Source organism: Chiloscyllium plagiosum, unplaced genomic scaffold (assembly GCF_037043375.1).
Source record: "Chiloscyllium plagiosum isolate Xiang-an unplaced genomic scaffold, Cpla_swu_hap1 HiC_scaffold_7, whole genome shotgun sequence".
Taxonomy (NCBI): Eukaryota; Metazoa; Chordata; class Chondrichthyes; order Orectolobiformes; family Hemiscylliidae; genus Chiloscyllium; species Chiloscyllium plagiosum.
Window position 1 is genome coordinate 59,358,675 of NW_028270145.1, and position 14,130 is coordinate 59,372,804.

Consider the following 14,130-nt stretch of genomic DNA (forward strand, 5'->3'; position numbering starts at 1 on the left):
TTTTTCCCTTGTTGTTCAAAAAAAAGTTAAAGGCACCAGTTATTGTTTTCAACTATGTTTGACTTTCTAAACATGTGATGCTCCCACACTTAATAATGGCAAGATATTATGGTGCACTGGGCGTTTGGGAAAGAATGATCCACCCTCTGACAGTGCCCTAACATGGTTTGGTACTAAGGACAGGTCGCCTATGGAGCTTGAGTCTTCTAGCTGCAGTTAAAGTGACAGTCAATCAGGCAGGTATTTAGTACATTTGCAAATGTTGAACTATTTCCAGTAAATGGTCGCCAGTGACACTTAAGTGCCCTCAGAAGTCATTCTTTCTCATTTCCTTGCTGTGTCTTGTACTTGAAAGGTGCTCATGGCTATCAACAATTGACTGTGTACAGTATTTCTTTTAAATGTGGTGTCAGCTGGTGAATGCAGAATAGCACAAGGGTGGTGCTATGCATATACAATCAGGTGGAGAATTGTGGTTAGTTACCTCGGAGAAAAACCCTTCATGAGCCTCCAAAAATTGACACTTCACACAGTTTTGATTATAAACCAGCCTGAAATTCTTGATGTAGGGAAAAATGGTCGGGTTTCCACCTAACATTTTGACAGCAAGACAAGAATCTTGCCAATAAGTGGTGAGTGGTCTGTTTGAGTGCATCAGCCTCATTGTTACCTAGTCTCCTTTTGCTTGCATACAGTTTGCTGTTTTACCAGGTAGTACAGCGAAACTAGACAGCGACAATACCTAACATGAAAGTCTGAGTAGGTACTTGGCAGCTCCAGCTCGCTGCTTGCTCCTCTGGACCTCCGTTCCTCAGTGTTCTGCAACATCTCAGGGCATGCTCCCTGGACAGTGACCATCTGTACCCTTTGTCCATTGAAGTCTGCATCAGACATGCACCAGAGTCACCATATCATCGTGGTGCATCTCCAATTAGGATAAAGTTTACCACTTCAGTAATGCACTGTTAGAGGTCTGGTCACTTCTCATTTAAGGACTGTTATTCCAAGTTGGTCAGTGGCATGCCGTGGTCAGTCCTGGAGGTTGGTCACTGGAAGTCAAGAGGGTGGTTTTCGGGGACGCTGGTGTGGCTGACACTTTGGGGTAGTCAAATGTGCAAATTGGAGTCAGCATTCTGGTCAAGAGTTGTAACAGGGTGCAACTCGGCATATAAGGGTGTGGTAGACAATAGTGCGTTAGAGGCATGTGTTATTGTTGGAGGAAGTGTCATTGACAGCCACAGCCACCTTAGTTTCAATGGGATGAAAGAATGTATCATGATGTATACAAACTAATCTGTAGGCCCAGAGCTTGGAAGGGTAATTTGAGGAGGTAAAGACTTAAATGAATGAATGAATGAAGAAACTCGGAACTGATGGGGTCAACAAGGAGTGCAAGGAAGAAAGGAATGTAATGGTGTCGGATGTTACCTGGATGTCACCTGTGAAGCACAGCCAGTGTTGCCTTTCATCCTCATCCCATTTGCAATAAGGAATGGCTGCCACTGCACAGAGTATGAGTTTTTTTCTGTCTAAGGACACAGACTCCACTTGTAAGCAACGTGAGGCCATTCAAGGGGCAGTTTGATTAATCAGCACTTTCACGATATAGCTTTGTTATCTGTAATCATCAAATTCAGCATGTACAATGCATGCAGTGACTTAACTATGTGGAATACAAATCATGGCCAAAATCAATCCTGACCATATCATTGATCATTGTGGGTGGAATCTAAAAGGGTCTGAGTGATGTGGGCTATGGCAAGACATGTAGCAGAATAAGCTAAGAAATGCAGCGAGTCCTACCTCAAAATCAAGATATCTCACTCCACCTTTTCCACTTCTCACATGCCATATGGCAACATTCTCTCTAGATTGTGGTGAGTTGCCAGTTGATGGAGAGCAGCACTTGTTAAGCTCCTTGTTTACGGCCCAACTCCCTTCATTAATATTCAGGTTCTGATCTTGCCAAACTCTCCCAACAAACTAAACATTGGGAAAACTGGATACGGAGATCAGAATAGGTACTTGGCAGATTCTACTGACAGCTTGCTTGAAAGGAAACTGGGCGTCGACATTTCAGGCCACTCTATGTGGGCACTGGCCCCACGCACTCTCATTCACAGACATTGGCATCCGATACTCAGTAGCTACAAGGAAGCCTGTAGTCCATCTGGTCCACTCACAATGTTTCTGCATTACAGCACTGTACCACTGCACCTTAGCTGCACTAGCAGCTATCATTGTAACGCTGCAGCAAGATGGTATGCACTCGGGGATATGCACCCAGCTCATGGACTGGGCCAATCTGCATGTCCGATGTCTGTTAGGCTCTGCGAGACTGAGTTTTAGGAGGCCAATCTGGATGCTCATATTGTTCCTGCCTTGTATTGCCTTGCCCTTCTGTGCTTTTCCCCCTCAGGCAGAGATACCAGGCTGCCGTTACTGCTGTCTTGACATCCCATTCAGCGCAGTCAGAAAGCTTGTTGCAATTCCTCGGTAGACCCTGGTAAAGGGGTTAGCCTTCTCTCGAGGGATTCCAGCACAGTAAGTCAAGGAGAGCCTACAATATTAGTCCAAACTTTGTTCAGGGTGGTCAGATACAGGATCTTCACCTAATAAGGGGTGAGGAGCTGAATGACAATACTGTTTTAATGCCTTCTGCTCTATTGTATGCTGCTTTCCTCCTGGAAGGAGAGAGGCAGGTTTACTTTCAAAGGTTGACTGAGGCAGATGTTTGCAAGTAAAGGGACAACTGGAAAATGGAAGCCTTCAAAAATGGGATAACGTGAGCCCAGAGACAGTATATTCCTGTCAGTGTGAAGGACAAGGCTGGTAGGTCTAGGGAATGCTGGATGACTAGAGAAATTGTGAGGTTTTGATCAAAAATAAGAAGGAAACATATCAGCTATAGACAGCAGAGATCAAGTGAATCCACAGAAGAGTATAAAGGCAGTACGAGTATACTTGAGGGAGATGAGGAGGAAAAAAAGGGGACATGAGATAGCTCTGGCAAATAGGGTGAAGAAGAATCCAAAGGTATTCTACAAGTACATTTAAAGATAAAAGGGTAACTAGGGAGAGAATAGGGCCCCTCAAAGATCAGCAAGGCCATGTACGTGTGGAACTGCAGAAGATGGGGGAAGATATTAAACTTGTATTTTGCATCAGTGTTTACTGTGGAGAATGATATGGAAGATGTAGAATGTGAGGAAGTAAATAGTGACACCTTGAAAAATGTCTATATTACAGAGGAGGAGTTGCTAGACGTCTTAAACGCATTAAGGTAGATAAATCTCAGGGACCTGATCAGGTATTCCCAAGAACTCTGTGGGAAGCTGGGGAAGTGATTGCTGGGCCTCTTGCTGAGATATTTGTATCATTAATAGCCTGGGGTGAGGGGCAGGAGGACTGGAGGTTGGCTAACTGGTACCACTGTTTAAGAAAGGTGGTAAGGACAAGCCAGGGAACTATAGACCGATGAGCCTGACGTCATTGGTGGGCACATTGTTGGAGGGAATCCTGAGGGAGAGAATTTACATGTATTTGGAAAGGCAGGAAGAGATTAGGGATAGTCAGCATGACTTTCTGCGTGGGAAATCATATTTCACTAACTTGATTGAGTTTTTTGAAGAAGTAACAAAGAGGATTGATGAGGGTAGATCGGTGGATGTGATCTATATGGACTTCAGTAAAGCTTTTGACGCGGTTCTTCATGGTAGACTGGTTAGCAAGGTTAGATCACATAGAATACAGGGAGAACTAGCTACAGAACTGACTCGAAGGTAGAAGGCAGAGGGTGGTGGTGGGGGTTGCTGTTCAGACTGGAGGCCTGTGACCAGTGGTTTGCCACAAGGATCGATGCTGAGTCCTCTACTTTTCATTATTTATGTGAGTGAGTTGGATGTGAACAGAGGAGCTATGGTTAGTAAATATGCAGATGACACCAAACGTGGAGGTGTAGTGGACAGTGAAGAAGCTTCCCTCCAAATACAACGGGATCTTGATCAGATGGGCCAATGGGCTGAGTGGCGGCAGATGGAGTTTAATTTAGATAAATGTGAGATGCTGCATTTTGGAAAAGCAAAACAGGGCAGGACTTATACGCTTAATGGTGAGGTCCAGGGGAGTGTTGCTGAACAGAGAGACCTTGGAGTGTTCCTTCATAGTTCCTTACAAGTGGTGTTGCAGGTAGAGAGGATAGTGAAGGTGGTGTTTGGTATGCTTTCCTTTATTGGTCAGCGCATTGAGTATAGAAGTTGGGTTGTCACATTGCAGCTGTACAGGGCATTGTTTAGGTCATGTCTGGAATGCTGTGTGCAATTCTGGTCTGCCTGCTACAGGAAGGGTGTTGTGAATGTTGAAGGAGTTCAGGAAAGGTTTACAAGGATGTTGCCAGGGTTGGAGGAATTGAGCTATAGGGTGGGACTGTTTTCCCTGGAGCTTCAAAGGCTGAGGGGTGACCTTTTATAGAAGTTAACAAAATCATGAGTGGAAAGCATGAGGGTAAATAGACAAAATCTTTTCCCCAGGGTCGGGGGTGGAGTCCAAAACTAGAGGGCATAGGTTTAAGGCAAGGGGGGAAAGATTTAAGAGATTTAAAGGAAACATTTTCACACAGGTGGTCCATGTATGGAATGAGCTGCCAGAGGAAGTGGTGGAGGCTAGTGTAATTACAGCATCTGGATGGGTATATGAATAGGAAGGGTTTAGAGCGATATGGGCAAATGCTGGCAAGTGGGACTACATCAGTTTAGGATAACTGGTTGGCCTGGACGAGTTGGATGAAAAGGCCTGTTTCTGAGTTGTGTATTGCTATGACTCTATTACAGGAATGAAAGCAAGTGGCGCAGCTATTACTGTTGGTACAGCTGGGGAAGTGTCCCATGTGAGTGATTAGGCAGCACAGAAGGCATGCGGGGTTAAGTGGTGTTGGGGTTGGGATTGGGATGAGTCAGACTGAGTGAGAAAAATAATGCAGGCATTAGAGCATGAGCATTGGTGGGAGGTGGGTACAGTAACTGTATAATTAACTTAAATATTTCTAAATATCTATGGATTTAATTTATCATTAGTGGAGAAATTTAACAGTCCACAAATTTAACACTTAATTTTCAGTTCCAGAATAGTGCTTCAGAAGTATTCCTGATCTAATGTGCCATTTAAAATGAATCTCAATTTTTTCAAGGCTATTAATAGTGAAGCTAATAATATGAAATGGCTAAATCCATATTAGTTCAAGTGATTTTGCATCAATTCCATTTGCAAGAATTTTTCTGTACATTTTGGATGGAGTGAGGAATCTCTCTCAGCAACCAGAGCTTACATTGTGTAACTGTGCAATTGTAAATCCCATAATGGGGTGGCACGATGGCTCAGTGGTTAGCACTGCTGCCTCACAACTCCAGGGTCCCAGGTTCGATTCCAGCCTTGGGTGACTGTCTGTGTGGAGTTTGTACGTTCTCCCCGTGTCTGCGTGGGTTTCCTCCGGGTGCTCCGGTTTCCTCCCACAGTCCAAAGACCTGCAGGTCAGGTGAATTGGTCATGCTAAATTGCCCATAGTGTTAGGTGCCTAGTCAAAGGGACCTTTGACTAGGAGGGTCGGTGTGGACTTGTTGGGCCGAAGGGCCTGTTTCCACACTGTAGAAAATCTAATAAAGAAATTTAATAATTTCATCAAGTAATGATGGCAAATGTTATTCTTCCAATAAAATATTGCTCTTCACATTTTTCTATGAAAAACACTATTTCTGTTTAAACGCTGGTGTTGTAATTCTCTGTTCTGATCCACTGTCAGTAGGCTTCTCATTGGTCACTACATTTCTGAACTCTTTTCAGCTGCAACTTGTGAAGTTGTGCCCTGTCTGCCAGAGTTCTAGTCATTAATATATAGCAAAACAGTCACCCTAATATTGACCATTAGGGGACTTGCGTTCAGCCTGAAGAGCAGTTCTCCAGTATTCCTCTCTGCTTTCTTTCTCTTAGCAAATTTTGTATTCGTGCTTTTAATCCAATGAGCTTTGATGGTGCTTACACGTTTATGATGTGGTATTTCAGCAAACACTTTTTGAAGTCCGTATGTACAAAAAAACACTGAACTATCTTGTTACCTTCTCTAATTTCAAGTACCTTCTCTGTATCTTTTGCTATTCTATCTTTATCACTGCTACTTCCCTTTTTTTTTTGCTACTTTTGCAGCATATTTTTTCTGTACTTCTAGCAAATGTGAAGTACATCAGTCATGTCATCTTCCTCTAAAAATGTTCTTTTAGCACTGTAATCAGCTTCACCATTCCTTTGCCTCCTCTTTTGCTGTTTACATATTTACAAAATACTTACGGTTTCTGTTTGATAGCAGCTGTTAATTTATACTCCTAGTCTGTCCTGGTCCCTATTTATCCCTTTTTGGATCTCCTCTGCATTTTCTACGTGAGCTTTGGTACTCAACAGAACTATGAACTTGAATTATTCATTTGCCCTCTGCTGTCTGAGGATTCGGAGTGGACCATTTAGGACAGGTGAGGAGACATTTCTTCACCCAAAGATGGTGAGAGCCTGTGGAATTCATGACTACAGGAAGTATTTATAGAAGCATAGAGATGTACAGCACAGAAACAGACCCTTCAGTCCAACTGTCTATGCTGACCAAATATCCTAAACTAATCTGGACCCATTTGCCCCAAATCCCTGTAAACCCTTCCTACTCGTATACCCACCCAAATGCCTTTTACATGTTGTAATTGTACCAACCTCCACCACTTCCTTTGGTAGCACATTCCATACACTCACCACCCTCTGTGTGAAAATGTTGCCCATTGGGTCCCTTTTAAATTTTTCCCCTCAGACCCTAAACCTTTGCCCTCTTGTTCTGGACTCTGCTACCCCTTGGAAAATACCTTATCTATTCAACTTATGCATGCCCCTCATGATTTGATAAACCTCAATAAGGTCACCCCTCAACCTTCAATGCTCTAGGGAAAACAGCCCCAGCTTATTCAACTTCTCCCTATAGCTCAAACTGTCCAACGCTGGCAACATCCTTATAAATGTTTTCTGAACCCTTTCAAATTTCACAACTTCCTTCCAATAGGAGGGAGACCAGAATTGCACAGAATATTCTAAAAGTGGTCTAACAAATGTCCTGTATAGCTGCAACATGATATCCCAACTCCTATACTCAATGCTCTGACCAATAAAGGAAAGCATACCAAATGCTGCCTTCACCATCCCATTTACTTATGACTCCACTTTCAAGAAGCTATGAAGCTGTGCTGCAAGGTCTCTTTGTTCAGAAACACTCCCCAGGATCTTACCATTAAGTGTATAAGTCCTGTCCTGATTTGGCTTTCCAAAATGCAGCACCTCACATTTATCTAAATTAAACTTTGTGCTATTCCTTCGCCCATTGGTCCATCTGATATAGATCCCGTTATACTCTGAGGTTACCCTTTTCGCTGTCTATTACACTTCCGATATTGGTGTCATCTGCAAACTCACTAACTTTACCTCCTATGTTCACATCCAAATCATTTATGTAAATGACAAAAAGCAATGGGCCCAGCACTGAACCTTGTGGCACACCACTAGTCACAGGCCTCCAGGCTAAAAGGCAACTCTCCACCACCATCCTGTCTCCTACATTCGAGCTAGTTCTGTATCCCAATGGCTAGTTCTCCCTGTATCCCAGGTGATCTAACCTTGCTAACCAGTGTACCATGAGAACCCTTGGTGAACATTGATGCCAAAACATTGAATGTTTTCAAGAAGCAGCTAGATATAGCACTTGGGGTGAATAGGTTCAAAGATTATGGAGAGAAAACCGGATTAAGCTATTGAGTTGGCTGCTCACCCATGATAGTGCTGAATGGAGCATGCTCGAAGGGTTGAATGGTCTCCTCCTGCTCCTATCTTCTATGTCCCTGTTTCCAATGCACTTTAGCTTACTCTTCATGCGAATGTGATAATCAGTACATAATACATTGTTATTATTCAATATAAATATTTAATTAATACAAACATGGAAAGTGTTACATATTGATTTAAACCAACATATGATCATATTAGTGATTTTCTCACGTTAACATGGCATCGTAGTCCATCATCATGATCCATCTGGAAACTTTAATTTGCTATTTTAGGACTTTGAACATTGGCTGATGTACTTCCCAGGATTTTCACCTCCCTAAAAGTCGTTGGGAATGTCAAGGGAAGGACAGATAATTGGGTGAGTTGGTACCGGGGTGTGTCAGTTCCCCCCACCCCCACCATGGCCTTGCAGGAATTAAGTTCTGTCAAGCTTCCCAACCTGCTGCCAATTAAGATATTTAAGTGGTCAATTAATGACCACTGGCAGACTGACATAATTGTGGCAGAGGGTAATGTCTCGCACTTAAAGGCATCTAATTGGGCAATAAAAGGGAAAATCCCAGCCACAGCTTTTCAGCTGCAAGTGTCGTGCTTAGTTATCTAATTCCAGGGGCTTGCTATATGTTGTAGAGGTGTGAGTTTCAAACCGAATGCAATAATGAAAAATATTAGAGTCAGAAGGTTAAGTTTTACAATTGCTTCCCGTAATTCGCTCATTCTAAACTGGCACAATTAGTACATAGTAAGTAACTTAAAAAGCCTTAAGAAAATAATGACCTACTACATACCATGATACACATAGGCGACTATAAAAAGAAGTGCATTAAAGAAGGACGAAAAGGGTAAAAAGAGGTTGATAGTGTTGATGTTTAGAATTTGCATTCAGACTGAGAAAGTGACATCTGTGATGACAATTTTTCACTTTTACCGACCATTGTCTGCATTTTGATGACTGGTTTGTTCCGTCAAATGCCGGATGATAACGTTAAGAAAATAACAAAGGATAACCATGCAGTGTACTCCTTTTGCGGAATCTGTGTCATGAATTAATCTGGACATGTACGCAGCATCCATTCATTAACACATGCTTCTAGGATGGGAAGGTAAATTTGGATGATTTTCAGAATTTAAACAGACTGAGTGCTGGATGGACCTCACTTGGTGATTGGTGTCCTGTAAATAGCTAAACTGAACAGACCCCAAAACACCAGATTCAATCCTCAGAGTTTATGCTGGGTTGACAGGAATGATTGTGTTTACAATTAACTACACTGGTTTTGGTTTGGAGAGAACTCAGTGATTTGTGCTTCCAATTACTTACATATTCTCCTCCCTCTTCTGGAAATTAGTGAGCAAAGCAGAATTTGACAAGATTGTGGTAATCATAATAATAGCCTGTTGACCTTGGCAATTGAAACTTCAGACTGTGTCCATGAAAATGTACACCAGCAAGGATAAACAATTTAAAGAAAGCAGTTACAAGATTGGCTGGTGCCATCCAACGCTTGAACTCTTTGTGAAAGATGTTTTGAGTGTGCTCTAGTTTATATTTTACATTGACATCATAGAGATATTGTTTGTTCTGGTGTTTTGTTCGCTTTGAAGCCAGAACTTGGAAGCACAACTGTTCCCTAACTAATAGATGCATAACCATGAGAAAATATTGCTTCCTAAGAGAGAAAATCAAGCCAGAGCTTGAGAAATGGAAGTATCGGCTTGATAGATTGGATTTTGGTACTTTTTAATGTCTTTTGCATTGATCTTAGTTATAGGAAGCCATTTTAGATTTGAATAGGAGACTGAGTAGTTGTAAGCATTTAGTGCCTTAAACACACAGTCAATTATTCAAATTTAGTGGTTTCAAATTTCAAGTGGTCACATTAAACAAACTAATGTGCAAATATTTCTGTCACTTTAGGAAAGATTTCAAGTGAAAAATCCTCCACATACATACATTCTGAAATTGAAAGGTTATCTTGATCCAGCTGTAACCAGAAAGGTAAGGAATGCTTCTAAAAGCTGGAGTTACTCTATTATAATTATTAGTTGATTTGTATTTCTTGATGAGTTCACATTCAATTGTTTTAACTTAGTAAGGTAATTGTTTCTTTCAAGTCCATGATGTTATCATGCAATAAATGCAATAAAGATTTTGGTCTGAAGCTTCTTGGTGTCTGTTACCTAGTTGATTTCTTCTAACTAATTACCACTATTTGTTATGACTGTGGCTTTGAAGTACTGGAGGAAAATAACTTAACTAAGATTTTAGATAACATTGTATTGATGTTGACACACATTACATACTCCATATTTACACAGAGCAGCTGAATTCCATCTGGCTGTTTTTCTATTTGTTCATGGGATGTAAGTGTCACTGGCTAGGTCACCATTTATTGTCTATCCAACAACATCATTGGGTCTAGTGTCGCATGTAGGATGGCTGATTTCCTTCCGTAAAAGATATGACTGAACCAGATGGATTTTTACCATGTTAAAAATCGCACAACATCAGGTTATAGTCCAACACGTTTAATTGGAAGCACTAGCTTTTGGAGCACTGCTCCTTCATCAGGTGAAGCATGAACCAGATAGTTTCATGAAACTATCGTGGTATTCGAACAGATGAAAGACTCAACAAACAATCAAGGTATTTTTCAATATATAATTCCAGTTACATCACACTGTAAATTTCTGCTATAAATTCTGTGTCTTACAATTGTGTCCTCCACAACCACCTGATGAAGGAGCGGTGCTCCGAAAGCTAGTGCTTCCAATTAAACCTGTTGGACTATAACCTGCTGTTGTGATTTTTAACTTTGTATACCCCAGTCCAACACCGGTATCTCCAAGTCACGATTTTTACCATGATCGGGTATGGTTTTGTGTTTGGCACTGGGCTAATTCCAGAATTTTACTGAATTTTAATTTCACCCTCTTCCCCATACCTCAGTGACCTCAAGGACCGGGGTTCTTGATTGCTGGTCCACTGATCTTACCACTACACCAGCACCTCCCTTGTGGGTAAAGAAGGAAGTGACAATACTGATTTTGATGTGGACCAAAAGGATGTTTGTGAAACTGAGAAATGTTAATTTTCTTTTTGAGAGGAAAATGGCCTTTCATAATAATGATTCAAATTAGTTGGAAATGCAATAACTCTGAAACTAGACACATATAGCAACCACTTTGCACATGCATTTACCTGACCATAGATATAAGTAATACTCTTAAGACTTTTTTTTGTTTCCAACGCCAGCCAGCACCATGGTGGAAGGGTTACAACTACCATCCATGGTCAAAATCCTAGCTTAAATTGCAGTATTAGATTAGGTTACATTACAGTATGGAAACAGGCCCTTCGGCCCAACAAGTCCACACCGACCCGCCGGAGCGCAACCCACCCATACCCCTACATTTACCCCTATACCTAACACTACGGGCAATCTAGCATGGCCAATTCACCTGACCTGCACATCTTTGGACTGTGGGAGGAAACCGGAGCACCCGGAGGAAACCCACGCAGACACTGGGAGAATGTGCAAACTCCACACAGTCAGTCGCCTGAGGTGGGAATTGAACCCGGGTCTCTGGCGCTGGTGCTAACCACTGTGCCACCGTGCCGCCCACAAGATTTATTGGATGATTTTCAAAGGCACAATGAATACTGGAGAACCTCCATGTAAATAGTCTTTTTTTCCCACACACTCCAGCTAGGGAAAGCATATGAAAACAATAAAGCTGGAATTAGCAATGTGCTGTGAGATTGTGATTTTTGAAGTGGGAGAGTACAAGATTGTGATCTCTCATGCAAAACTCTCAAAGACTACAAGAGATTTAATAACCTGATTTTGTGGGATGGTCTTGGTACATCAGCTCCTGCAACTTTATTTTCCCACTAGAAACATGGTAAAAGTAATCTCAGTTTGTATATATTTAAAAGTTAGCGATTGCATCATTGATTGTGATTACTATGCAATGGACTCTGAAACGTTTACTACATAAAATCAAAAATTTAATGCACGTCCAGAAATTATGAAGTTTGTTAAATAATTTTTGTGCATATCCCCTTTCAGCATCAGAACATTGTAAGAAATGCTCTGCTTATTTTTCTGAAGTCATAGTCATACAGCATAGAAACAGACCTTTCTGGTCCAACCAGTCCATGACAACCATGTTCTGAAACTAAATTAGTCCCACCTGCCTGTGTTTGGCCCATATCCCTCCAAACCTTTCTTATTCATGTCCTTATCCAAATGTCTTTTAAATGTTGTAACTGTACCTGCAGCCACCATTTCCTCTGGAAGTTCATTCCAGACACTAACCATTCTTAGTGTTTTTGTTAAAAAAGGTTGTCACACATGTTTGTAAAAGCTTTTTAGAAACTTTCTCCTCTCACCTTAAAAATATGCACCTAGTTTTGAATACCCCCCCCCTCCCACCTTAGGGAAAAGACCTTTCCTATTCACCTTATCTAATGCATTCATGAATTTACAATCCTAAGTGAGGTCACCTCTCAGCCTCCTATGTTCCAGTGAAACAAGCCGAAACAGTCAGTTCCATGTTCTAAAAATATTCTGTTTGATCAGCCAAGATGTTCTTGCATTTTGTGTGGATTTTATCAGCCCTCTGTATTTTTGTATCATTAGCTGATTGCAGAACTGCACTAAGCAATTTCTTCCAGCTTGAATAATCCTGGCTTTGTATTCTTTTGGTTTTGAATGTGCCTTAATTTCAACACAACACTGATGCATGACGCCACCTTATAAGTCAGTCAGACAGGAATAAGACAGAGCATAAAAGGAAGTGTGACCTTACTTCCTATTTTGGATGAGTTTCATAGAACATAGAACAGTCCAGCACAGTACAGGCCCTTTGGCTATCGATGTTGTGCTGACCTTTTTATCCTACTGTCAGATCAAACTAACCTATACACCCTTCATTTTACTATCACCCATATGCCAGTCCAAGAGTCACTTAAATGTCCCTAATGTATATGACTCTACTATCACTGCCGACAGCGCATTCCATGCACCCACCATTCTCTGTGTAAAGAACCTACCTCTGACATCGCTGTTAAACCTTCCTTCATTCATTTTAAAATTACGCCCCCTCATGATAGCCATCTCCACCCTGGGAAAATGACTCTGGCTGGCCACTCTATCTATGCCTCTCGTCATCTTGACTTGATAGAGGTGTACACCTCCCATCTTTCTTCACTCCAATGAAAATAGCCCTAGCTCCCTCAACCTTTTTCATAAGACATGACCTCCTGGTAAAATTCCTCTTCACCCTCTCTAAATCTTCCACATCCTTCCTATAAGCAGGCAACTAGAACTGAACACCATATTCCAACTGTGGTCTACCCAGGGTTTTATAGTGCTGTAGCATAACCTCATAAAGTCAATGCTCCACTATTGAAAGTAAACGCATCATATGCCTTCTTAACAACTCTATCAACTTGGTGGAAACTTTGAGGGATCTATGGACGTGGACCCCCAAGGTCCTTCTGTTTCTCTACACTGCCATGAATCCTGTCTTTAACCCAGTAAATTGTGTTCAAATTCGACTTTCCAAAATGAACAACTTCATACTTTCCCAGGTTGACCTCCATCTGCCACTTCTTAGCCCAGCTCTCTATCCTGTCAATGTCCCGTAGCAACCTACAGTAGCGCTCCACACTATCCACACCTCCACCAACCTTTGTGTCATCGGCAAACTTACTAACCACCCTTCATGTTATGGTTTTACTGCCAGAGTAAATGCCATTGCTTGGTACTTGGAGAAATTCATGAAAAAGCACGGGCATTGTGGACTTTAACACTTTCATCAAATAATAAAAAATAAATTCTACAAAATTCAATTGACTTTTTTTAAGAACAGGGTATGAATTGGTAGCACTTGCAGAAGCATACTGTCTGCTGGATTACAATACATGCTCAAGTGAGGTTGCTTTAAAGTGTTCTTGTCTTGCTATGTACAGCCTGAATCGATAACTATAAGTATGAAACAACATATGGGAATGTTGAGGTCGACAAAATTGCTTCGGCTTTGTAAGGAATTTGCCATGCCTTTTGCAGCTAAGTGCTTTATATATGGAAATCATATGCCATCAGGAGAATTTGCGAGATGGTACCTCTCAAAAGTCAAAATGACTATATAAGTTTGCTGTTAGTTGTATGCACAGTACTTTCTGATGTGTAGTGTAACGTGGTTGATCATATTTTTGATCTGTGGAGATTAAAATAGTGTTTTTACACATAATCCTAA

The 14,130-nt window shown here is 41.5% G+C and overlaps 1 protein-coding gene across 11 annotated transcripts in view; it reads left to right on the forward strand.

Annotated features, from left to right (window-relative positions):
• Positions 1-14,130, forward strand: part of LOC122551601 (formin-like protein 2) — a 269,634-nt gene that overhangs the window by 170,187 nt on the left and 85,317 nt on the right. For all 11 annotated transcript variants that reach the window (XR_006312144.2, XR_006312145.2, XR_006312146.2 and 8 more), the window contains exon 3: positions 9,782-9,862. Coding sequence is in view for 8 of the 11 variants with exons in the window: in XM_043693750.2 (XP_043549685.2) it covers positions 9,782-9,862 (81 nt within the window). In the remaining 3 variants the exon portion in view is untranslated. The remainder of the gene's footprint in view (positions 1-9,781; positions 9,863-14,130) is intronic.